Source organism: Acanthaster planci, linkage group LG06 (assembly GCF_054643075.1).
Source record: "Acanthaster planci isolate LZ-2023a linkage group LG06, COTS_SCS, whole genome shotgun sequence".
Lineage (NCBI taxonomy): Eukaryota > Metazoa > Echinodermata > Asteroidea > Valvatida > Acanthasteridae > Acanthaster > Acanthaster planci.
Genome location: NC_141782.1, coordinates 1787594 through 1812925, shown reverse-complemented (window position 1 = coordinate 1812925; position 25332 = coordinate 1787594). Strand labels below are relative to the sequence as shown.

Genomic DNA, 25332 nt, shown 5'->3' with positions numbered 1-25332 from the left:
TTCAAGGGTTTCACTCTGATGTCTGAAATTGACTGTTTCCCTTTCATTGTCGTTTACAAGGTTTACAGGGCACAGTTCTCTTTAGAGAAAAACTAAACTAAAACTAAACACAAGTTAGTTGCAAGTTTGGTTTGAAACCTTACTGCTGCCGCAGCACATACCTTGAGCAAGAGCTCGCAGCCTCGCAGGGAGGTCTTCTGGGGTGGCTTGAACGCCAGTACGCAGCGTTTGCGGTCGTTGCAGGGCACCAAGCCGGTCTCGGGCGAGATGGTGACCATCTTGATTGTTTTGCCGGCTCGCTCCTTCATGGTCCACTCAAAGTCAAAGTTGAACTTGCCGGAGTTGACGATGAAGATGGACCGTACGGCCTTCTCGTTCACTTCCACCTTGATGACGGAGAAGATGAAATAATCAATCACAATTTCTCTAAATACACAATTTTTGTTCAAGGAATTTAATTGGTAAGAACACCGAGATTGCTTTTCACAAAAGTTGAAAGTTATTCAAAAGTGTTCAGAGGTGACTATATTTGAAAATAGAAAAACATTTAAAATGTATGACCCGTCATGACAAAATGAGCGTAAAGTCACATCTCGCTCTTTCCTACTTTGAGGGTTCAAAGTCATATTAAAATGGAGGTCAATGTGGGGGTTTTGTCATATTTGGAAAGAGTAACCCGTTTCCTATTTAATTCCAAATATTTCGCAGGATCATATATTTAGAAATGTCCTTTTCTCGGTAATTTTGACGATAGCATTATTCATGCCTGGTCTGAAATGTTGAAACAATGTCAGGAACAAAGACGCAAAGCTGCCAGAATAATGCCACACTGTCACCTTATACTTCTACCCTAAGTGTTCCATGTACGTACCACTGGAAAGCTCTCTTTCTGCTGATATCATATATACCAATATCTCAATGTTCGAAAAATTCTTACTTTCAGCTCATTTTGTGGTGAGAGGTCTCATATATTTCACAATTTTTATAAGGAGCAAAGGGGTTTAAGTGTTTAAAGACAGTGGAATGCGTTGCAATGGTTAATACACTCTGTCTCGTACATACTAAAAATATATGTTTTCAATATTGCTAACACAAATCACCAAAATTAAGTTCACTCAATGGCTATTAGCCGAGTCAGGGTTACAGGAATAATTTATTTCAGAGAAACGTTTTTCTTCGCTTTCAACAAAGCCATGTCAGCCCGGCCCACGGATTTCACAGCCAAGGTGGACTCACCTCCCCAAAGTTAATTTCGTTGATGCCCCTGGACGACAGGGGGATGTTCTTGCCTGTCGAGTCCTCGCACAGCACCTTGGCGTTCATGGAGTAGCCCTCCGCCTTGACGTTCAGGTAGATGGGCAGCGTCTTCTTCTTGACGTTGATCTCTACGTTGAAGTTGACGACCTTCTCCTTGCGAGGGGTGAAGGAGACGTCGATGGGAATCCTGAAATAATGGGTACGACAGATTTGTTACAAGAAGATTTGATTCAGTTGATTTCTACCCCAAATAAAGACACTGGCAATTTCATGACACACGCCACACAAATGGAGATTTCTAGTTTGCAAGTCCCAATTCCAGTTGAAATTTTTTGCGTGAATTCAGGACACCATTTGAATCATTGGTACATCCAGAACTCCCCCCCCCCCGACATGTTCACCATTTTTTAGCTTTAGGACATAACTTTTTCTCTTTAATAGTTGAAAGCATCAGCACGTAGAAATGATACCATCAACTTTCTTTGGTGATGGGGGGGTTCTTTTACAAATGAAAAGAAATTAGACAGTCATTCGGGAAAACAATTCAAATTTGCCACTTGTATTCCGACAACAATCACGCTTCCTTCCGCAATTTCTGCGGCTGGTTGCAACGTAGCCAGAGGACTGTCTGTGGGGTGTCCATTTTGGACACCTCGTTTTGTTACACAAGTTCCAGAACAAAAACCTCCGTAACTTGGATGCCCGGTTTTTCACTTCAAAACAGACAGGGGCAACTCATTTTGAAATGCTTGCTAAAAAGAAAAACCCTGGCCAGTGGTCAAACACAGTTGATCTCCTGTCTTTGACTGAGCTTTAATGCTTTTACAACACTGCTCTTCGGTGAGCAAAATGGACTAACTTAAGCAAACGAGGGGGTAAATCTAGCCGATATCAAAGTCTATGCATTCTGAAACTAAAAACAAATAACGGTGGTGATTTTGTTTTACCTGCCAAATGGGGGCACCACACCGCCCTTGGGTGCGACATCCAATTCTGAAGAGAAGGCCTCCGAGTGACACGATGCCTCCGAGATGTCAAAGGTGAAAGGTCGACTCTCGTTATTGATGAGGTGAACCCTCTCACTGGCCATGTTACCTGCAATGGCAAACAAATAAATATGGTTGCAAATAACATTGATTTTATATACAAATCCTGTGCAGTTAGCCCTGGCAGTTCCCTGCCATCAATGTGTAAAGCACCACGAAATGTGGAATAAAAACTACCGTTTTCTTTTTGAAAGGCAAAATATTGACATCTCGTTCAAAGACAAATGGGGTTGAAGTCACACAGTAACTAGAAGGTGAAAAAAAAACATGATTTTTACTTCTGAAATATTTGCAGTGAAGTAGGTGGCCGAGTACTACAGTCATCAAAAGTGCTTTCACTTCAAACAGTGAAAAAAAGGAATGTTTGAACCACAGTTCATGCTTGAGTTGCCTGTAGCTCACTTTATGACTACTCACGAGTAAGAACTCATCAGGCAGGTGTGAAGTACTAGTGGATTACATGACTACAGCACTGCCGGGAGATCTGATTGGGGGCATTAAACAATTCAACTTAGATGGAAGGTAAGGGAAGGAACTCAGATGCAGCAAATGGACTCACCGAGGAGCAGTGACTTGAAGTTGATGTGGGAGCGGTCGGTGGCCACGGCCGGCTCCCTGGCATCGCCCACCAGGAGGAAGGGCACCAGGATGTTCTGTTCGGGGATGGTGAAGCGCCAGAAGGACTCCACGATGCCCAGCTGGGAAGGGGTGAACTCAAAAGTGATCTGGAGTGCAAAGAAGAAGGCAACAGGGACTTTACTCGGTTTGACTCGGACGGGAACGAGCTCGGTGCTTACTCAAATGGGAATGGAGGTTGGTGATGTGGACATTCTTCCTGACCTTTCATCTTTGTGGCCCAGGTTCGACTCCTGGTTTAGTCCGCGTGTGAGTTGGGCTTTTGAGTCCTTCACTCTGTGAACTCAAGACCTGTGCATACAGGTTCAGGCGTGTTTTGCATGGTCTGCGCTGAGTGTGTGAGGCAGATTTCTGTTGATATGTACATTCTTTGTGTGCGCGCGGGTCGCATGCACGATGCAGGTTCAAAAGTTTCCACCAGCTTGTCTACTCTTTGCAAGCAAGGGCGCTGCTTCTTGTCACGGCAGATTAATTACCTCGGTCTTCTTGCCCGGCGCAACGAACCCTTTAGCAGTCAGGCAGCTGAACTGCTTGACCTCCTTGGGGTCCTCCTCGTCCTCGCAGGTCCAGACGAAGGAGTAGTGGGCGTTGGTGGGGTTGACGATGTAGAAGCTGCGCCGGTTGTGCACCTGTATACCGACAGAGCCAAACTCGATCACCCGGGTGTTGGGGTCCAGGGTGGCGCCGGGCGGTGCCCCGCCGGGCCCCCGCAGCTCCGGGTTACGGCGGGACCCGGTGATGTAGTCAGAGTCCTCCAGCTCAAAGTGGCAGTAGGGCATGAGGCTTCGGCCGCGGACAGAGATGACGGGTCCCTGTTTGCCCTCTTCAAGATTTGGTATCCTATGACAAACACGAAATAAAATTACTTTTTTTCAGCCACAGCAATTTCAAATCGTAAACTTCTATAATTCTAACACTTATTGACCACTGTAAAAAAAGTCTCAAAATGAAAAAAAAATGCAAGAATATAAGAATTTAAGGGAATTTAACCTTTCTCTAATAGTCACAGTTTTACTCAAAGTAACTTTGTAAGTAAACATTTCACTTTCAAACAAGAAAATATCTTCACAAAATCTGATCAAATGTACGTCTCGAAGCGCGCAAATGTTGTCACGAAGTAGAATAGCCTCTTTGCTAGTTCGCAGAGACCAAATTTGAAAAACTGCCAAAGTAAACAGAAAAGTTCTCTAGCCCACCTGCAGATGATGCGCCCCTCAAAGTCCTGCATGTCCAGTGGCGAGAACTTGACCACAAAGCTCTGCTTCTTGCCCACGCCCACCGTGCCCGCCTCGGGTGTGATGGCAAAGGGGGAGACGTCGGCCAGCAGTTCGGCGCCGCTGAGTGCCGTGCTGCAGCGGGAGGGCAGCCGCAGCTGGTCCTCGTCGGCGAAGCTGACCGACTTGCGTCGGAGAACCTCCTCCTCCATCACCACCTGCCAGTTGTAGGAGAGCTGGACCGTGCCCTTGTTGGTCAGTTGGAACCTACAAAGGGGGGTCGAGGGGGTGTAAGACGGTTCATGACAAGGGTTGTCTTGTCCAAAACGTAACAACGGTCATTTGCAAAAGTTTAGGACCACCCATACAAAATGCATTCACCCGAAGAAAAACCAAATTTCAACCGAGTAATCAGAGAAATTATGTTCATTGCCAATGTGTAGCCTTGGCTGAACGGCTATATGACGACATCTCCGTGATTTGGAGTGTCAACTGTCTAATCCTTAGTGTTACTCCCTCCGTTTCTGATGGCTTTCTTACCCATATTCCATTACAGAAAAAATGTCGCACGAGACCTGCCTTTTGCAAAAACTTTCATTCAAATGGGCTCATGGTGCAACTCTGACATGCCTGATGCTATGAACCACTGTGGAACAATGTTATGTAGTCATTCAATGAGAGAATGTTATGCAGGCCCAGTGACGGAAACACCAACGAAATTTCAGGGGGTCTTAAACTTTTGCAAATGACTGTAGACGGACAGATTAAATGAAGAAACGTGGTTGGATTTAAAATGTCAGCTTTTTCATCAGCTTCTAAAATCCTGTTTCATGAATCTGGGTCCCCGAGTTGAATCACAAAGACTAGTCACTCAGGCACTTCAAGATTGTTAGTACGGTGGCAATTGCTGCGTAAAAAGGCATTATTAGCTCAAATTGCCTATTGAGAGGCCCAAGTTTTGAGTGGTTTGCATTTGGGTCCGACAGTAAACATTTGGGATCAATTGGGGAACAAGATATGAAACCAATGACCAGACATGAAACCAGGTTTGGGAAGAAATGGCCACGGTTGAGCATGAGACACCTCAGATGCAACCTGTTACGTGGGGTACCATGTCTGGATGAACTTACGAGAACTGTCTGGTCTGGAACATGAGCGTGTCCTTGAAGTGGATGGAGTCTGTCTTGCACTTGTACTTGGCGTAGTCGGCGTTGGCACTGACTCGCAGCTCAACGTCGCGGCCGGTGTCCTCCAGGGGCGTGTGTGTCGGCTCGGGCTCGGTCTCGATAACCTGCAGGAATTTTAACGAAAAAGGATTAGTTATTTTTCAACGTTTTCATTTCTACATGCAACACATTTCCTTTAACAAAACATCAGATATCTAAAATAATAGAAATAGACGTTTGCATAAATGATAACAAAAATGGGTTACCAGCCAAACTGTAATGCAATCAATGTTTTTCCCTGACTGGTCCTCAGCTAGAACTGGCTTAGCACAAAAGTTTCCTAAGCAATATTTCCACTCTATGGTAAATTATGCCCTGGCCACATGATGTTATCAACAGGTTCGAAAACCACAACTAGGAAGATGTTTTCTCTTGAGATCCTCATCATCAAAGGACCTTGCCTTCTTTTTGGACGGGCGGGGCACCTCGGCCGCCAGCTCCCCGGCTGCGATCTTCCGTCGGATCTCCTCCTCTGTCTTCTCCTTGTCCATCAGCTCGGTGGCCGCCTCCTTGGCCGCCGCCGCCTCTTTCTCCTTGGCCCCGCCCTTGCGGTGCTCCTTCTTGGCTTCCTTCTCCTCTTTCTTGGCGTCCTGGTTGGATTTGGGCCGGGCAGCCGAGGCCTCGCCCGAGGTCGGTGGTCGCAGGAGGGCGGCCACAGGGATGTCCACCCACTTGACGGTGCGCATTCTGTCATCCCAGTCTGCCACCTGCGAGTCAAACAACGCTAAAGTACTTTTCACCGGATCCCGCAAAACGGACATCTTTGACGTCTTTCTTTTACTAGTCGTTTTGTTTCAGTTTGCATCAGAAAGATTTGTTTGACAATCTGATGAATATGGACATTCAATGGGTGAAATATCGGCATTTTTCTGACCTGATCCACCGGCTTATCGAAGGAGATCTTGCAGACTTTGCAGCTGACGACGGAATCCTGCAGGTTCACCGCCTCGTCCGTCTTGAACGTGACGGAGATGTCCTTGGACAGCCCACCGTGCAGGTGGCCCGCGGAGGGTGAGAACTTGAGCTGCGGGTGCTCAGGCCACTGGAAGCGCACCGTGTCAGCCGGGCTGTGATTGGTCATCGTGAAGGTGAGCTGGTAGGACTCGCCCACGTGGCAGTCGCCAAACTGGATGTGATTGGAGGGCATGGCTGAAACCGGGAAAAAGTGTCGGGAAAATATTTAAAAAGAGTTTAATATGCAAATGTTAACTTACTCTGAACTTTACAATCATGACAAAAATTCTTGCTGGTCCATTAATCATCACATTACACTTTCTATCTTTGATATTTACCGGGTGAACACACGAGGATCCATTCGCAGATCATAACTGTACATGCACAGTAGTAAGGGTAACGGTCTACCATGATACATCACAGCATAGGCCAAGTTCAATTGTTGAAGTCATTTCCTACAGTGCAGGTTAACAATCCTGCACTGTATTCCTGACAGGAAAAAAAAACCTTCCCGGGTACCAGCCCAAACACTGACCAGTGGTCGGCAAACGGCAGCCGGTCAAACTCCGGCCGCATACCTGAGACTTGGTTGTCATCCCCCAGGAACTGCTCCACGCTCTCCTCGGCCGGCAGGCTGTGGATGTTGTCCAGGGTGATCTCGTCCTGGTAGCCCTCGCCCACCAGCTGGATGGCCCGGTCCTCGTACTGGTTGTCCACCACCGTCACCCGGACCGAGCCCTCGCAGCGCCCGGCCGCATCCGGCCGGAGGACCACTTGGAAGGTGGCCTCCTCGCCCACGCCCACGATGATGGAGGCGGTGTGGGGGTGGCGGACTGGCTCCTCCCCATCATCTGTGGGAAGCAGTGGAGACAGGAGTATACTCAGACTGTAATTTGTGTACAAGTTCAGGGATGCTGAACAGTAAAATTCCAAAATAGGAGTCCGTCATCTGTGAATGCACGGAACTATTCAGAATTATGAGAATTCAACAAACCATTGACGTATGACTGGATGTCCGTCTGCATTGGGTAGATAAGCTTTGTGTCTTCAGAGCTCTGCAGGCTGTACACCCCGCTGGGATCATTCAAATCAATATCAACCTGAGAGACAAACATTAAAAAAGAATTAATTCTATTACACTTCACTGGAAAGAAAGTTGAGCCTTTATCTTTTAAATCATGATAAAATGTACAGATTCAAACCATCAGAGATTTGGTGTTTCAATCGGGATGACGTTAGTTTTAGCATTGGGACACGAAGGATTGCTGTAGGGAGACAGGTGATAGCTGTTGGTACAACCACACAAGAGAAAGTCACTGTTTTCCAGCTGAGCAGCGGAAAAATAATGAAGAAAAGATTAAGGACTATATACACAAAAATTAGTATCTGCAGTCAGACCACAAGTTTTTAGTTTTCATTAAATGTTGAGGGCAAAAAAAAGGAAAAAAGGTCTGCAGGACCTATTAGTTTGGCCTAATTTTTAATTCAATACGGGTGACTCACAATATACCGCGCCACCCCCAGGCTGTTGCTGAGAAGCTTGTTTTTTTAAATGCATTTGGGAAACGGTCAACAAATTTATCTTGCCGGCTGTGCCCAGGGAACTTGAATTGTTCTCTGTGTTTGTCCAGGTAGAAGACTCCCAAGCGTATTTTCTGCCAACTTCTCTCTTGTTTTTTTCCCTTGCGAGGTACGCCCCAATCTAGCAAGAAATTTATCAAGTTGCCCACCTGACTCAAAATAAGATAACGACCTTGTTTTTGTCAACTGTAAATTGAGGAAAATGGTCTCTCTGCAGCAGCCCCCCCTTTGTGGCACTGAGCCGTGAACCGCCCCCATCTTACCTTGCTGGGTAGCGTGCCGTCGTTCTTCAGGCACAGCGGCAATGTCTGCGTGGTCCCCAGCAGCAGTCGCTTGAACAGCAGCAGGGGGCTGCCCTTCTTGTTGCGGATGGATGGCTTCTGTACCGAGACGCGGGGCAGGTTACCCTCTCCCTGGACCTCAAAGGACAGGTTTTTCTGCTTGGCCTGAGGGCCAGACAGGCCGTCCAAGATGACCTCAAACTGACCAGTGTAAGTCTGGACGTAAAGGACAGATCGTTTCCATTAGTTTTAAACGTGTAAACAACTGACACTTTTCAGTAAAATCTCCGACGAAGAATGCTGAAGTGAACTCTATTTTGGAGAAACCAATTTTTAAAAAAAGCAAATTTATGGGGATTTTTTCTAAATACCATTCATAAATTGTACATTTTTTAGGGCCCACTGCCTCTCCACTGCGGAATTTTATGATAACTACTTGGGTAGCCGCATGTCGTAGCTACAAAAACAATTGGGATTTGACACAACCTCCTTCACTACCAAACTCATACCACTTTACCACAGCGCTGAATAACCCCTCACCTAACATCTTCGTGAATACAGTCGTTTGTTTGGGCAGATACTGTGACACTGGTTAAGCAAAATTACTTGAATGATACAAGACAACTCAAGTTTATCTACCTTGAACAACATTTACCAAGTTCTACAGCTCTTTCGGAATCTTCAATGCACTCAATGCAAATAAGCCACTTGCGAGTTAAATTTGAATAAAATCTGGTACCCTGTGTTATCTGATTGCACAGAAACGTAGCAATTTGAATTCCCCAGACTAAAGACACTGTTGCTATAACCCCGTGATTCGGGGCAAGCTTTTGCATAGCGACCACCATCTCTGGAATGGACTGGTTCCTTTGTACCCTTCTTATCCATTGAGAACAGTGTATTGTTGCAAGGCGTCTCTTGTGTAACTAAGCAAAAGCTTGCCCCGAATCACAAGGTATAGCAACAGTGGTTTCAGAATGGAGAATTCAAGTTGTTATGTTCACGTGAATTTAAAGAACTCAGTGTACCAGATTTTATTCAAATTTCACTCGCAAATGGCTTGTTGGACAAATCTGTATGACTCACAAATTCAAAGAGATTTTAGACTGAGAGTGGATTTCAGGCGCAGAGAGAGCCCTAATACCTGCATCGAGGGTGGGCCAAAGGTGACCGTGGCGTAGGCGTGACTGTGAGCCGGGATGGATGCTCTGGATGGCTCCACCTCAAAGATATCCTGGAGCTTGGAGGAGGGCTTGGAGGTAACAAGCTTGCAGGAGAAGATGACGTCGCAAGACACCTGGGATGGGAGGAGACGACGGAAGATGAAAACGCCATTCATTGTAGAGGTGTCTGTTCTCACTACCATTGGTAGCTCAAGGCTGTGACTGCGGCTGGGACTCACACATGTGTCTATGGGAAGTAGGTGCAGCCGTCAGCAAGTGGCTAGCCATGGACCACCATGCTATACACAGCCACAGCCATAAACTCAGACTAAGGGCCAATTTTCAAATATGCCAAGCTGCAAGAGGCATTTTGCTGAGCAAAACCGATTACCAGCCCCAAATGCTATGTACTATATTCTACCAGTGACTGGCTCTCAGCTGCTTTCCGGTAAACATGGAATTTCCACTAAGCGATGTTTTCTGCTTACCGCAAAATCCCTCCACTCCATGATGCCTATGAAGACACACTCAACCGACGACCAGCAGCCCCGAAGACATCACCGGCCATGACCACAAAAACAAAATAAACGACCCGATAAACAAAACCACATTCACCTTATTGGCGTTGGAGATCTTGAAGCGCGCCTTGACCTTGCGGCCCACCAGCACGTGGCCGAAGATGAACTTGTTCTGGTCCTCGCCGTACACCCCGCCCCCGCCCAGCTCCAGGTGGTGGCTGTTGAGGAAGACGCTCAGGTTGCGCACCACCCGGTGCTCCTCGAAGATGGAGGCCAGGTCGGTCAGGTTGATGCCCGGGCTGCAGGCCTCAGCCAGGATCTTGTAGGGGATGCCCTGGGGGTGGTCGGCCGGGTCGCGGTCCGTGATCTCGATAGCCAGGTCCTGGAGGGAGAACATTTTTTTCGGTTTGATTTGTTTTGTCGGGTCAATCATCACTGTCTGTCCGGAAACGGACGTGTCATCCTCAAATTTTAAGTCCACGGGACGCTCGATGCTCTGTGAGAGTGAACAGATCTCTACAAGGGGGCAACCGTCTTGCTCGTCTACCATTCAAAGCAATGCAACCAAACTGAGGCTGGAAGGAGAAATAGTCTGCTCCCTTTTATCGATATCTGAAGTTGTGTTACTACTGCCAATGGGCCTACAGGGAACAAGACAAACATGGCAGCATCGTGATAAAGCAGCAGTACTGCGGTAGCCACAGAATTACTCCTGCATTCTTTAACTTGAGAAGTACACAGTTAGACAAGAAGCTATTCCTGAATAGCCAGATGTAGCAGAACCCCCCCCCAAGTAATGAGGACTGAGCTCTTTGTTTTACTGTATGACTCAGTTTGGCATACTGATGTAAAATGAACATTATGTGAGTAAACAATGTCAGGGGTACCTATTTATTTATGTTGGCAAAGATCCTCTCACAGCCCATTATCTCAAAAGTGGCTCTGCTAACTCTTGACATGTTTTGCATGAGGTCGGATCCAATATTTTTTCTTCTCTCAATAAAAGTGGCTCCATAATCACAGGCCACGGCCTCGGCTAAACGTTAATGATAGTCCAACGTTTGTCACAAAGCCAACACTGACCTCGTCTCCCTTTCCGGTGCTCTCCGGCAGGCACTCCACCTGGATGACCTGCTGGTTGTTGGGGTAGACCACGCCGTAGGCCGGGTAGACGGTGAACATGCCCAGCTGCAGCCTGGTGGTGCTTCCTCCCCCGCCGCCTCCCCCACCCCCACCGGCGCCCATGTCTTGCCTAGCGGACGGGGAGAGAGGGACATTGGATCTTTAGGTTTTGTCTCCGCTCAAGGAGTTTAACTCACAGCTTACTTCGATTAGGACCACAAAAAAAAAGTTAACCATTTTTTTTTTTGTTTTAGGACACAGGTTCGTAAGAGAGTCATTTTGATGTCTGTCTACCGCTCTCGTCCCCAAAACGGAAACAACATTTTTCTATTGTTGTGGGAGACTGAGATAGCTTGAGGTCTAACACAGAAACATCGAAAGTTAGGGTTGGGTTGCCCGGGGTAGGGGTCATAGGTCGAGATACTTTTATACACAAGAATTGGAAAAAATCTTTGCAAAAGCCTATTTGGGTTTTTTTATGTCCTGATATTGAAGAGGTTCTTGTTTTTGCTTCGTGTTCCATTTCCTGGAAACTAATTTTTCTCTGTAATTTTAGAGTTTGTGTCATTCGTTTTTTATACTTCAGGCACACAACTTGGACTTTGACAAAAAAACGAGGATATCCAATTTTTACAAGACTTTGTGGAGTATTTTTCCATTTTCAGTGGCACGAGTGTGACGTGAAAAACCAGGAAATCAGCTGATCCAAGGAAAAGCTGCAGGCCTGATACTGCCAAAGATCTCCACTGGTGCATACACTGTCGGTGAGGATGGAAAGCACTGCACCTGAGTCATTTTGGTATATTCACAGAAAGAAAGAGGGCAAATATTTCTGTTTACTTTGATAATATCAAGATTTACTCTCCAAATTCACAATATTCACTCAACGGTGCATTTCTGCTGTTGTACAGAATTCTGCGTGCACAATGAGAAAGAAACGGCGTGCCCAGCTCCTCTTTATCCGACACAATAAAAATCCTTCTTGCAAGAAAGTGCAACTGCTCATTGCAAAGTGATGCTGTAGGTAGGTTCTCTTTTAGAAGTAACGTTCCTCTATGATTTGCGTATAAGGAAAATGCAGTGCAGGTGTTGACGGTAATGTGATACATATTTTTAACTTTGCCACCAAGGACAGCAATGCCAAAAAACCAAGCTAAATTGCAAATATTGTGCCAAAAATAAAAACACAGAAAAAAAGGCATTATTACCTGGTTGAAAGCCTGTCAGTTTCATAAATGGTGACAAATGATAAAAAAAGTGGGCGTTATGCTGTTATGCCAATTCATTTTGCCTCACATGAAATTATTAAATCAAACATCAGTAATGAGAACTTCAACATGGAAAGGCTCGGATGACTCCAAGTGACTTACCTCATAGAGTCGGCTCTCTTGGGTTTGGCCACAGAGCGACCTGAGCTGGAGCCATCCCTGGATTTACTGCGCTTATTGCCTCCTCCAGGCCTATGTGTGAAAAAGGACACCCGCATCTTATGAGTCGAGCGCACAATTTTGTGCGTAAATGGCGTTACCGTGACAACCAGCACCTGAATCAACACGCGCCCGTGCTCCATTTGTTTGCACTACACATTCTGGTTTAAAATGACGTCGCACTTAAGTATTCTAAATGTTAAATCACAAGGTGCCGATCGATTATCTTTGACAAGTCACACAAAAATCTCTACTCAGAGACAATTTTAAGTCAATTCAATTCAGTTAACGTGTAAACAAGTGTTATCTCAAAAAGATGTTAAAACACAGCATGTGACAGTGAGACTGTTGTGACTGACCGGTTTATGTCACTTCTGGTCAAAACGCCTCTCGGGCGCCTCTCGTGAAAAGGGCAAAACGCCTTCAGATATCCCCTAGCATGTGCAGTGCGTCAATGATCAACTCCGTTCATCTTCATGAGGTGAGGGCGGGGGAACAGGGGGATAGGAATGGGAATATGGAAGTAGAGAGATGGATTTTAGCTGGAAGTATGCTCTAGGTGAGGTCTATTGCGTGCGGTGCAGCCCTAGCCGTGCGAGGTACAGTGGTCTCGGCGGACAAGTGCAACTTTGATCACCAAAGGAGAGAATTTTCCAGAACTTTCCAGCTTCACTTTTCGTAGCAAGCGAGGCTGGGTTAGTAAAGGGGTGAAGGTGCAGGTACGGTGTCGGTGATATTCCTTTTAGGCGTTACCTCAGGAACTGGAAGGATGCCTTTGAAGCACGAGATCCGCTACAAGACGGCAAGCCAGCAAGGGAAGGATTTATAGCAAGAATGAACACGAATGAGCTGTCTTAATAACTGATAACATTGGTCAGGGATTCTAACAAGATTTTAATAACAAGTGTGAAATGAATAGATTTTGGACATCGGAGGGCAACTTTACATCAAATACAGCAAAGCAAAGCAAGTGTTCAATTAAATTGGCAGGAAAGCATGAATTCTGCTCGTGGAAAGTCTTGAAAATATCATTCAATCTGAAGGCAGGAACTTGCAAAGAGCAGCCAAGTGAGCAATGATTGGAACAGCAAGCTGGATATAAAGTAATGCAATTCAGAGCAACGACATACAGAATGCAGAAGAAACTACAGCATGACAGAACCACAGTGACGCGAGCCATAAGAAGTTAACAGGAAAAAAAGCAGTAAGTTGACAGAAGAATAAACACTTTTTGTCAGGTCAAAGCAACCAGCTGACAACTTCCAAGGTACTAGACAAGCCTACTTCTGTGTCATGATACTGAAATTGTTTCAGAGTCAATTTCCAAGACTAAGTACATTTTTACACACTGACAAAATTGGAGATTGATAACTGAGACTTCCCAAACTTGCTTGTCCAGAGAAGTCAAAAGGGGACGAGAAGGTGTGCGGTACTCACACTCTCCCCCTGAGCAGGGGCTGGACGGGCTGGGTGTCCCGGCTCATCCGGTTGACGTTGTACTTGAAGTCAAACTCCCCCTTGTTCTCGATGATGAAGGAGCGGGTGCGGCGATGGCTGACCAGCACGGCACCGAAGTTGATGTCGCTGACCGGGTAGACGTTGTACTTGCTGAAGATGCTGCGCACGCCCAACTTGACGGGGATGCTGGCGATGGTCTCCCCGCCATCCGAGATGTTGGGCTCGATCACCTGGGTTGGGGGGAGGAAATGAGTTGGTTGGAGGGGGGGCCCAAAAAATCTGGGATTTGGGTAATTTGGTAAATGCTCTCGGAGGGGTGTATGCCTCATTCTTGTTTGAACTGTTCCATCATCGGGTGTGTCATCCAGAAATGGTGCGACAGGTACTGACACTTCCTCATGAATATTCATACATACTTGGCACTTCAGGATTGGCTGGTCCCTGATGGTGACCTCCTTGCGCGACCTGAAGATGACCTGGACCTGCGTGGGCCGATCGTTGGGCACCAAGACTCCCTTCTGGGGAATGACTGAGAACAGGTTGATGATCTCCTGGCCGCAGGCTTCCGTGGTCTCAAAATTGAAACTGCAAGTTTGGAACACAGACACAAACAATCTGGATTTAAAACATGGCAATGTGCTGCCTTGTAAAAGTGTGATCGACAATTCTTGATGAAGTTTATGAGCACTGCTTGGCTTTAACAAAATTAGCCAAGATAGAAGCCACTCCTCCGCATTCATGCAGAGTTAATGGTGTTTATGTTAAGCCCTCTTTAAGAGTGTGTAAGAAAAAGTCCACATTTGCTCGTGTTACCATACTTAGCCACTTATAATGGTGCAGAAGACATCACTTCAGTCGTGAACTAGCAAAGGCTGACGAGCCAGTTCTAATCTGCCGTGGGTAAGGTTATTGCCGTGAATTACAAATGACGACTTTTCGCCTTCGAATAAGTACCATTATTAACCACTTGACGCCGGATTATTTGTTCCACGGAGGATGTGTTCACTCGTTTTGAGAATTCTTTTGTCACTTCAACGGTTAACGTATTAACGCGTCACGCTTGGTTGGGTCAAAGTGCAATTGTAAGGTTGAAGAAATTACGGGTAAAAAAAACTGCCCCCAGCTGCAGCCCTTTCAGATAAAAAAATCTGACAGTAACTGGTTAACATGGTCTCCCGGGTTCGTTCTTATAGCAAGTGAGCAAAACTTTAACTGGTTGTGTTGCTATTAAGCAGAAGAAATATCTACTCAGCAAAAATGGGTTACCAGCCAAGGGTAATGATGCGTGTATCGCTCATGAATGGTTCTCTGCCAATTTTTGCTCAGCACAAACACTGGCTGAGCAGGAAAAATGGGTCATGTTCATTACACAAGCTTGGAGAGCTTTCCCACCTGAAAGCGATCTCGTATCGGCCCTTGTTCTTGAGGGAGCAGGTCTGCTTAGTCTCGTCCATGACCCGGATGGTGCCAAAGTCCAGCCCGCCATCCGCCCCCTTGGGAAAGCTCATGTCCAGGGCCACGTCGTACGCTTCGGCCAGGACTTGGATGTTCTCGGTCTGCAGGAGACCCATGATGTTCTCCACGTCCGAGACCTGGACGAGAGAACGGCAAGTTCGGAATACAGATGAAAGGAAATCAATTAAAGATATCAAAACTTAGAACATAAAATGCTCAAATTAAGTGGTGTTCCACTACTAGAAAATTTGAACTACTTTCCAGAACATTGGAACAATATTTGAGGGTAACTTTGAAAATGAAATTGAGAAAAAATACACAACAGCACAATATTATACAGCATGCCTACCTCAAGCCGGATCATCTTCTTCAGGTTGGTGGGCCTCATGGCCCGGAAGTGGGCGTTCAGCGCAAACTCGGACTTCGGGTCGATCACACCCGAGTCCGTGGTGACCGAGAAGTCATCCCCGAGGTTCTCCAGGCCGCTCAGGCGCCAGGCCACAGGGAGGAGGGTGCTGTTGCGGAGGTAGATGGTCTTGGTGTCCTTCCTGGGATGTCAAGATAGAAGGGGTGAGGGACGAAGAGTGGATTAAATGCTTCCCAGATTAACCAAACCAAACAAGTTTACAAAGCAAATTTTGGTTATAATTACTGTACAAATTATAATAATAATGGCCATTTATAAAGAGCGACACATATCCGCCACGAAGGTGCTCAAAGCACCGTTATTACTATCCCTGCACGCTGGGCTCACAACATCTGAACATTCCTGAAACCATCTCAGCACCCTGGGGAGTATACTAACTGATGCAGCCATATCAGACGCCACAACCAAATCTGCCCTCACAGGTACCCATTTACTCCTAGGTGGAGAGAGAGACATCCTAGGCCGCATGCACCCCTGATGGGCTACAACTTGCAAGCAGGCCTAGGCATGGCCATGTGGCTACCTGCATGCATGAAAACGTTCAAATCGACCAGAAGTAAGCCTCTCAAGACCCTTGCCGATCTCTCTCAGCATCGTCCCCCCGGGACTCGAGGGGCAGAGGCGTAGGCGGCGGGGTTTCCCCAGCTCCCACCGACCTGTGCAGCAGGACCTTCTCAAAGTGCAGCTGCTTCTTGTCCAGCTCCAGCTCGGGCCGCACGCCGTAGCAGCTGATCTTGAAGAGGATGGGCTCGGGGTTCTCCTTGACGCAGCAGACGATGCAGTCCTCGAAGAAGCCCTGATTCTTGGGGTAGGACCACACCATCAACTCCTGGACCGACAAGAATATGACATCAAACATTTTAGAACATGGGAGTAATTTTTTTTTATATCCCAGGGTGAATGACAGAAAATGCCGGCACAATAACAATCCAAGTTAGGATTTCAAACAACAATGTATCACTATTTATATTTCAGGCACGGATCCAAGGCAGGGTGTGGAGAAAGCCGCCTCTCCACTCTGAGACCCCCCAAAACGAGATAAAAAGGGAAAAAAAAATAAATAACTAAAGCGAGTCCTGTATATGATGTTTCCTTATATATAAAACGGCTTTGCCCTTACCCAACGTATATTAATAAACACTGTATGCTCAGTGCTTGTCCGAGAGCTTGCGAAAAAAACCTCACAAGCTTACTCGGGTGGGACTCGAACCCACGACCTCCTGCTTACTAGTGCAGATGTCTTAACCACTCGACCACCGAGCTTGCCGGGGTCGGCTGGCCGACCGTTTGTCCGCAAGAAATGAGACATTAAGAAAAATCTGCAGCCTGACCCCCCCTCCAGAAAAATTCCTGGATCCGCCCCTGTATTTACATTCAAACATGTATTCCCTGCAGTCACTACAATGCAGAATGAGTTCAGATAGAGCATACAAGGACAGATATCACTTTGTCTTCTGTGGTGCAATGCCCCCCTCCAAAAAAAAACACACAGCAAGTACAGAAACAGGTCAACACGGTCTGGTCTTTCCATATTACAGCAGGCTCATCTCTTGAATCTTGCAGGAGTTTTCGGACGATATGCACAAAATGGCTCGAGGGTTTTCGGGATAAAAATGTCTTTGACAACCACTGAAAGGTGCGTGAAGAGCGCATTCGATGGCGTTCCCCTGGGCTAGGAATGGCCAATTTGATAACCGACATAAAAACCTGGAAATCTAAACGTCAGGAAATTTGAAAGGTTATACTGAATGCCTCCTGTCAGGCTTTGTATTTGACATCGAAACAGTTGGCTCATAATTTTTGAACAAATGAAAATACATCCCTTTTGACCAATATCATACAGTTTGACTTTGCTCTAACAAAACATGGGCTTGTTATCAAACTCAAAATGTCAACGTCTGGCAGTCAAAAAAAGACAAAGTGAAAGACGAAGCCTATGCTATCCTAGTACCGACCTGAGATTCACCGGGTTTGAGCGTCATGGCTGGGGGCTCCATCAGGAAGGTGGTGGCGTTGCTGTCGTGCTGGAAGCAGAAGGTGACGTCCGCCTCCAGCGGGGAGGAGTTGTGGATGGTTAGTTTCTCCTGGTTCTCCGGGTAGCGGCCGTCCTTGTAGCGGTCCCGGGACTTGCCGGCCAGCAGCGGGCCCATCTGAAGTGTCTCCGAGCTCAGCACGAACTTCTTGTGGATGATCTCGTCCGCGCGCTTGCTCTTTTTGCGGTGAGGGAAAACAACCCTTCAATAAAAAAAATCCCCAAAGAGAAACAAAATATGAATTTGTAGTTTTGACTTGTCCATCAATCCATGCAATGATATACGCCAATCTTTCAATGAGGACAGCATGAACATGTTCCATTCAACTCACAAGATGACGTGAATTCCAAAACTCTGACATCAACTTTGACACAAACCATGTTTTATCTAACAACGTTATTATGGGTGTACTATAAATGTTTGACATAAAAACATTCCACACAAAGTTTCAAACTATTGAGGAGATTTTTTGATCATCAAAATGGACGTTTCTACTTTCATAATTTCATTTGGTTGACATTAAACATTCAGCCTCTATATGGTCATACTGTGAGAGTAAAGTTTCACGATCAAGTAACAACGAAGAAAGCCATAGTTTCAGAAATGAGAACACATACAGGAAATCAGAATTCACAAAACAGAAATGATATCCACTTCAATCGATATATCATTATCTCGCCTCAAAAGAGTTTCTGGCAGTTTGAGGGGTCAAAGTCCACCACAAGTACTTGTAAGTCCATCACAAGCCAAGTCACCGGCTTTTCAAATGAACTGAGACATAAGCATTCCTTTGTCACTGTCCGCTCTGTTATACTCGAGGCCGATATTGAGGAAAAAACTTGTGACTCGACTACAACACTGGTTTTCACTGAACTGGACTCCTCCTCGAAGACCTACCTCGGTTCTCTGCTGATGTTCGGGAAGCTGCAGACGCCACGGCAGTAGAGCTGGTAGCGTCGGCGAGTGCCCACGATCTCAAAATTCAGCGTCTGGTCAAACTGGCCCAGCTCGTCCGACTGGAAGCGCAGTCGCAGGACGATCTCCGACTCGGCTCCGACGGTCCAGCGGAAAATACCAAGCCTTGGAGAGTACAAAAATTAAATGGAAGTCACTGGCAGCCAATGCCACACATCAATGCTCCTGACTTCAACAAACTGAAATGCGTCCATCTCAAGTCGTGTGCCCAGGCACGTATCTCAATGACGGAAAATTTGTTTTGTTTGGAAATTCGGTACAAAGGAGCAAAAATCTGTCCCCGTAACAGTTTTGATTCCCACGACATACATCAAATGTCCTGATTATTTTCTCTATTTGAGCTGACGATAATCATGCACTATCTCCAAATCAATCCAATGGATAGATCTTCAAGTATATTTGTGCTGTTAATAATTTTTGGAGTCAGAAGTGTTCGCCACAATGTGGCTTAAAGGCTTGGAAAACCCTGACGTGACACGACAATTGGGAAATGTTTACTTTTGGAAGACAGAAGACCATTCTGGATAAATGTAACAAAAAGTCCCAATATTGGAAAGGGAGTGGAAGGAGACATGTTGGGATGGGCTTCATACCTGGATAATAGAGTTGGGAGACCAAAACACATCGTGCCAAACCAGACTCCTGGACCTAGTTTCATGGAAATGCTGCACGAATTAACACTGCCTAATATGTACTGGTAACCAACTGGCTGGTAACCTGCATTTACTAAGCAAATTTCTCTCATGCTTAGCAAATTCTTCTTACGCTTAGCAGCTCCCCTGTCCATTGGTCAAAACTCACTTGGGGTTCTTGGGCTCCTGCATGGCCGACATGTCTCCAGCCGTGCTGCTCTGACCGTCAAAGTCCGAGCCCGGCGTGGTCGTGCCAGGGGGCGGGGAAGTGACCGTCAGGGAGCCCTTGCGGTTCCGGCCGCCCTTGGCCGAGCGCCGGCGGGAGCTGGTGCTCTCTGCCCCTGAGCGGGTCTTGTCCTTTCCCTTGCCTTTGCCAGTGGGTGTCGTGTGGTCGTCCTGGAAAAACCAAGAAACAGAGATGTATAAGAATTTTTGCATTCTGTTAATGGAGATTTCTTGTATGTAAGGACTTCAATCTAACAAGATGAGTCAAGAGTTACCCAGGTTACTTCTGAGTTAAAGGGCTTTCACAAAAACCTTGTGCAAAGTAGGATGGAAATCTTCAATATTTTCCAGCCACAAAATGTCCCTTTTCACCAGTATGCCCAACTTCAAATACACCAAAAAAAAAAAAATTCTGTCAACGCAGCCTGTAGGATTACGCTTTGGGAGCACGCCGCTTTTCTGAAATATCTCTTTCACAAATTGATCCATCTGTGAAAGAGTTTCAACTTGATGAATTTACAAGCAAGGCCTTTCTGTCGAAACTGAAACTCTTAGATGGCTTTTTCTAAGTAAGTTTTTTAAACATCCCACCTTTTCTCGGGCCTTGTCTGGAGTAGACGAGTCTGGCTCCTGATCAGCATCCTTATTTTTCTCTTCTGGAATCACATTGCTGTCAAGGTCAAGATTTCAATGAGAGAACGATGAGGAGCGAAAGGCTGAAATCACACAGCAATATGACACTCATGGGCGTTGGGTATTACGTTGCTGGTTAAACATTGAAATACAAAGTACTCTGTCAAACTCCACTGAGCGGAGTTGAATTCAAAATATACACGAAGCAAAGGATTTTGCTTTACTATCTAAAAAGTTACAACTTACGGGTCATCTGGAGATGAGGCCACGAAGACGTAGTGACCGGAAGGATCGGCGCCGAGCGGAGCCTTCCGCTTCACAGGGAAGGGCACGACGGAGAATATCGCCGACGGGGGTATGGGAGGACCGTTGGGGCCCAGGCCAAGCCCGTCTAGTACCTCGGCGGCCGTGGGCAGGCGCTTGGTGGCCAGGACATGGTCACCAATCCGGGCGTCTGGCTCGCTGGCGTCCATCAGGAGGTGGGGCACACCCATCTCGTCCTTCTTGCCGCCGTCCTTCTCATCCTCGCCGTCCTTGGGGTCGCTCTGCTCGCCGCTCTCGGCCAAGGCCTGTCGAGGACAGAGGAGATGCTTTGGAATGGTTTTGATGACTATCAACAATGCGAAAAATAGTAACTGCGCTTGAAAGGAGAGAAAGAATGAATTGACTGGAAACTTGGCACGGCGGTGTTATGAACAAGTGAAGATTTGTAGTAGCACCAGGTGAATATCTCTTGTGGGAAGATGTGTGGCTCCAAAAAAGAAGTGGTAAACTAAAACTTCACATTTCCATCCGCATGCTATGATCATCTTCAGGAAAATGTGTATCTTAGGGAAGGAATTAGTTCTTGACTGCTGAAAACACTGTAAGTATGTGTCAGTAGAACATTTGAAATGATTAACGTTAACAATTTGAAGTTGCGTTTTTATTATCCTACAGGGGGATTTTCTAAAACTGGCACAAAATTCATCCCAAAACTTTTGGTCGAAACTTTACCCAATAAAATCATTTATAAGCGCCTAGTCAGTTTCTCTATATAGCTTCTTTCATAATATATGTTCAAAAAGCCGTATCCTCTTTGAGTGATCCCTGTTCACCACTTCCCAGGTTGTATCGTGTTATTGGATTGTGATCCCTGGCTACAAGGTGTTTCAGGTTTAATGGCTTCTGGCTAGCGCCCCCCGAACAGAGATATTGACCAATGGGAAGAGCCACCAACGTGGGGCTGGATAGCTCAGTTGGTAGAGCACTGGTACAATGTTCCAGAGGTCGCAGGTTCGAATCCCACTCCAGTCAATTTCTTTGTTCATCTTTATAATCAAAATATTACCCACTTAGGATCACGGTGTGCGACATTTTTTTATTGATGTAGGTTACGAACATTGTTCGGTACACTGTAGCTACATGCCATGACACCTAATTTCAACTTAAGAGGTTAATTTTTCTGAAGTGATCTCACAAAGACCTCAGGGTTCCAAGAAGTCCACTTCCAGCTGAGCTCACCTTTTCCGCTTTCTCCTTCTCCAGCCGCTCCTTCTCCAGCCGCTCTCGTTCCTTCTCTCGCTCCCTCTCTTTCTCCTTCTCTGCCTTGCTTTTGCCCTTCCGTCCAGAGGGCGGGTGCACGGTTACCTCCTCCGCCTCCATTTCGTCGGCCAGCGGGTCGATGACAACTTGCCCTGTTGCAGAGGACAAAAATGCAATTCTGGTCTCAAGCCTGGCTCACATTTGGGCGCAAATCGGTCGATTCCTGAGTGCGAGCTCATTAATATTTTGTAATCCCATGGGTCACTGCCAATATGAGTGGCCAAAATTAGGACGGACTGTAGAACTCAGTCCATAAATCAAACATTTGGGACTTGCCGCTGCTAACCTGGGGTATTTCGTTCACAAAATTCTCCAACCTGTGGGCCTAGTTTGCGTAGAGACGGGCAGCTGCATTCAGGCCCGTGCCCCCAGAGTTTGAGAGTTATTTTGTGGTCATTTGGAAAGGGGAGAATGAACGTTTTTAGGTGGCTACCACTTGCGAAATTGAAAAAAAAATGTCCTGGCAATCCTATTGAATCCTAACTGGATACGGAGGAAAAAACACAATACCCTGAAAACCGCCAGAACAAAAATATTTACCAATGGTCCTGTCCCAGCGATCCAGGATCTTTTCAATTTCTTTCAGGCCATGCTCGAAGGCCTTGAAGCGGCAGGTCAGAAGGATCTCGGCTTCCTTCATTGGGTCCTTCTCCGGTTCTGGCTCCGGAACCACCTCATTCGAGATTGGCCGACCTTTGTCCTTCTTACGTTTCCTGTGAGGACACAAGACAATTTCTGTTACGATATCTATCTGAATCATGTCACCCCCAAGAACTTTGCTTTTAATGCTTTCAATGGTACATTTTTAAGCTGAGAAAATATCAGCAGGGAACCTGCCAGACACAACACACATAATGCGGTTTTTGGCTGGTAGCCCATTTCTGCTTAGCAAGGTTTTTTTCCCATTTAGCCAATTCTCACTTTCGTTGCTTGGTTTCTGAGCTGTCGAACCCCCCTTGAGGTTTTGTACTCACTTCCCGCCATCATCCTGAGACTCGCTGCCAGCCGTGCCATGTGACTCGGGCCGCTCCATGACCGAGGAGGGCCCTGCCTTCAGGCCGTGCTCTGAGGGCGGAGCCGGCTGGTCATGCCTCCCCTGGGTGTCCCCCGCCGGTTTCTTCATGCCGGCCTGGCTGGCCGTGGGGCCCGTCTTGCCGCCCCCTTCCTGGGACTTCTTTAGCGGGGCTCCCTTGGCGTCCTTCTCCTGGCCCTTGGCTCCTTTCTTCTTCCCTTTCCTGGGTAAAAAAAAACAGGTGCAGAAACTTGTGAGAATCTTCGGCTCAGTAAATGCTAAGCTCACATTTTCACGTCATATATGACTGCATCCCTTATTTATCTCCCACGCAGGAGAACGTTTATGGACTCTCTTGACATATCAAATCCAGTGACATTAAGCATTATTGTACCGAAAAAAAAGGAAGGCTTTCTCATTTAATGTCCTGCTGACACAAATAATTTTATCCATTACATTTTGACTTACATGGCATTACGTAACTCATTCACTTTATGTTCAGTGCTCATCCCGCTTATCTCTCCATATTTGTTTGCTCTTCATTTTTGGCCAGATGTACTTATTATAATCAGTCAGTCAGTTGTCAGTCAGTCAGTCAGTCTTCAGTCAGTCAGTCAGTTGTTTGTCAGTCAGTCAGTCAGTCGTCAGTCAGTCAGTCAGTCAGTCAATCAGTCAGTCAGTCAGTCAGTCAGTCGTCAGTCAGTCAGTCAGTCAGTCAGCCGTCAGTCAGTCAGTCAGTCAATTTCAGTAACCAATTCTGCAGTCCTATCTCAGTTTATAGACAAATGCAGTGACCATGGTGACGTCGTCTCTGGCCACTTGTGGTGGCCCCCGCTGATGGCGGTATAAAGCACTGTGACAACTACTGCATGGAAGATATGTTCTGTAACAGGCTCCCTGACCAAACCAAGCAAAATGCTTTCCGCCACTAATAAGGACCATCAGAAATGTCTTGCAGAACGTTGCTGAATTTGTCTAATATGTTCTGTAACAGGCTCCCTGACCAAACCAAGCAAAATGCTTTCCGCCACTAATAAGGACCATCAGAAATGTCTTGCAGAACGTTGCTGAATTTGTCTAAAAGGGTTTAACTTAAAAAAAAAAACCTACTTATCATCTTCGACTTTCTTCTCCTCCAAGAGAGCGGCTAGTTCCCGCTCCTTTCGTTCCCTCTCAAGTCGCTCCTCCATCTCCCTGTAAAAGAAAATTTCAAAAGCAAAGTATAATTCAGATTTCCATTCAAAGTTCAGATATGCACAAACCTAGCAATCAATCAACCCTAACACTCCTCAATCCTTCACCTGTTGGAGGACTGAGGACTGTTAGGGTTAATGCAATTGTGTTCACCCTTGAGATTTTGGGTACCTATCAAAGTGTCAGTGCGGGAGGTTTTTGGGGAGAGGGCTTACTTTTTGAGGAGCCGTTCCTTCTTGGCCTTGAGACGCTTGCGGTCCACGTCGGCTTTCTCCTCCTCAGTCAGGTTGTCGTATTCATCTTCCGACATCTCCTCCAGTCGTAGCTTCTCTTCCTCTTCACGTTCTTTCTCCAGACGCTCTGTAAAAATGTAACGGCGGTCAGGTTACACCCTCAAACTTTTGTACAAGGGCACAACCTGGTTCATTTGAAATGACTTGTGGCTGGACTAGTGACTGGATGACTTGTGTTGGGCTTGCTATCCCCCTCGAGCAGAAGCGCTCCCTCGTCGGTTGAAAAGAGCCATGTTGGTCACGAGTGCTCATTTTTTTTGGGTAGCGATGCGAAAGTAACGTGTGCATTTCCTAGTTGTTTGTTACACCGGCGAGGTGCAACTCCTAAGGGGCCTGCGTTGCTAAGAAAATTGCGCCCTCTCTTGGTCCAGCTCAGGCTCAAGACTTTAAGGAACTCGTGATGGACATGACTACAGCAGTAACTCTTACAGATGCCTTACATACAAATTCACAAATTCCACTGTTATGAGCTGAGCCTTTCCAATAAAATACTTCCGATTGAGGGCGAGTTTTCAGCTTAACACCGACCTTTCTCTTCCTGCAACCGTTTCTCCCTGGCCTGGAAGACCGACTGCTCCAGCTTCAAGGTGACAAAGTAGATGTATTTCCGATTGTTAAAGGCCTTCAGGAGGGCATTGGCAGTGGCGGTGTGATTGGGACTGAACATAGTCTCCAGGCCGTCAAAGACGATGCCGCGGTGGCAGTCGTTGAGCTGAAGGGTAGTAAAAAACGGAAAAATTTCAATACTGGTTGAAGAGTTTATTTCAAAATAAATATCTACGAATGCGTTGTAGATCGAAATTTGCAGACACGAGAACAATGCCATCAGATGTTCCCAGTAGGAACAAAGTTCCGCAGCAACAAAGTTGTCTTAGTTTTAACCTGCATACATACATCCCACAAATCGAGTCTCCAAGCCATTCTCTTTTACTTATTTTGTTTCAGTTTGAATTAGAAAAAGCAAACTGAGCTCTTGGCTTTGATGC

At 46.4% G+C, this 25332-nt stretch overlaps 1 protein-coding gene and 1 non-coding gene across 5 annotated transcripts in view; one reads left to right on the top strand and one right to left on the bottom strand.

The window, feature by feature from the left end:
* LOC110990022 (axonemal central pair apparatus protein HYDIN-like) overlaps positions 1-25332 on the bottom strand; it is a 68347-nt gene that overhangs the window by 10025 nt on the left and 32990 nt on the right. For 3 of the 4 annotated variants that reach the window (XM_087137627.1, XM_087137626.1, XM_087137629.1), the window contains 33 exons: positions 24875-25058; positions 24269-24413; positions 23970-24053; positions 22822-23082; positions 22388-22560; positions 21767-21939; positions 20510-20832; positions 20222-20300; positions 19575-19801; positions 18696-18878; positions 17721-18000; positions 16422-16594; positions 15688-15886; positions 15276-15475; positions 14300-14468; positions 13863-14113; positions 13179-13217; positions 12369-12458; positions 10960-11128; positions 9974-10258; positions 9340-9492; positions 8178-8411; positions 7328-7433; positions 6912-7184; positions 6254-6528; positions 5781-6086; positions 5284-5444; positions 4136-4420; positions 3416-3779; positions 2863-3028; positions 2205-2352; positions 1237-1444; positions 162-386 (listed from right to left, as the gene is read on the bottom strand). In XM_087137627.1, the coding sequence (XP_086993753.1) occupies positions 162-386; positions 1237-1444; positions 2205-2352; positions 2863-3028; positions 3416-3779; positions 4136-4420; positions 5284-5444; positions 5781-6086; positions 6254-6528; positions 6912-7184; positions 7328-7433; positions 8178-8411; positions 9340-9492; positions 9974-10258; positions 10960-11128; positions 12369-12458; positions 13179-13217; positions 13863-14113; positions 14300-14468; positions 15276-15475; positions 15688-15886; positions 16422-16594; positions 17721-18000; positions 18696-18878; positions 19575-19801; positions 20222-20300; positions 20510-20832; positions 21767-21939; positions 22388-22560; positions 22822-23082; positions 23970-24053; positions 24269-24413; positions 24875-25058 (6591 nt within the window). The remainder of the gene's footprint in view (positions 1-161; positions 387-1236; positions 1445-2204; positions 2353-2862; positions 3029-3415; positions 3780-4135; positions 4421-5283; positions 5445-5780; positions 6087-6253; positions 6529-6911; positions 7185-7327; positions 7434-8177; positions 8412-9339; positions 9493-9973; positions 10259-10959; positions 11129-12368; positions 12459-13178; positions 13218-13862; positions 14114-14299; positions 14469-15275; positions 15476-15687; positions 15887-16421; positions 16595-17720; positions 18001-18695; positions 18879-19574; positions 19802-20221; positions 20301-20509; positions 20833-21766; positions 21940-22387; positions 22561-22821; positions 23083-23969; positions 24054-24268; positions 24414-24874; positions 25059-25332) is intronic. The other variant, XM_087137630.1, reaches the window with a different exon arrangement.
* On the top strand, positions 21487-21559 carry Trnai-aau (transfer RNA isoleucine (anticodon AAU)). The gene has a single exon. It is a non-coding gene; the product is annotated as a tRNA-Ile (tRNA).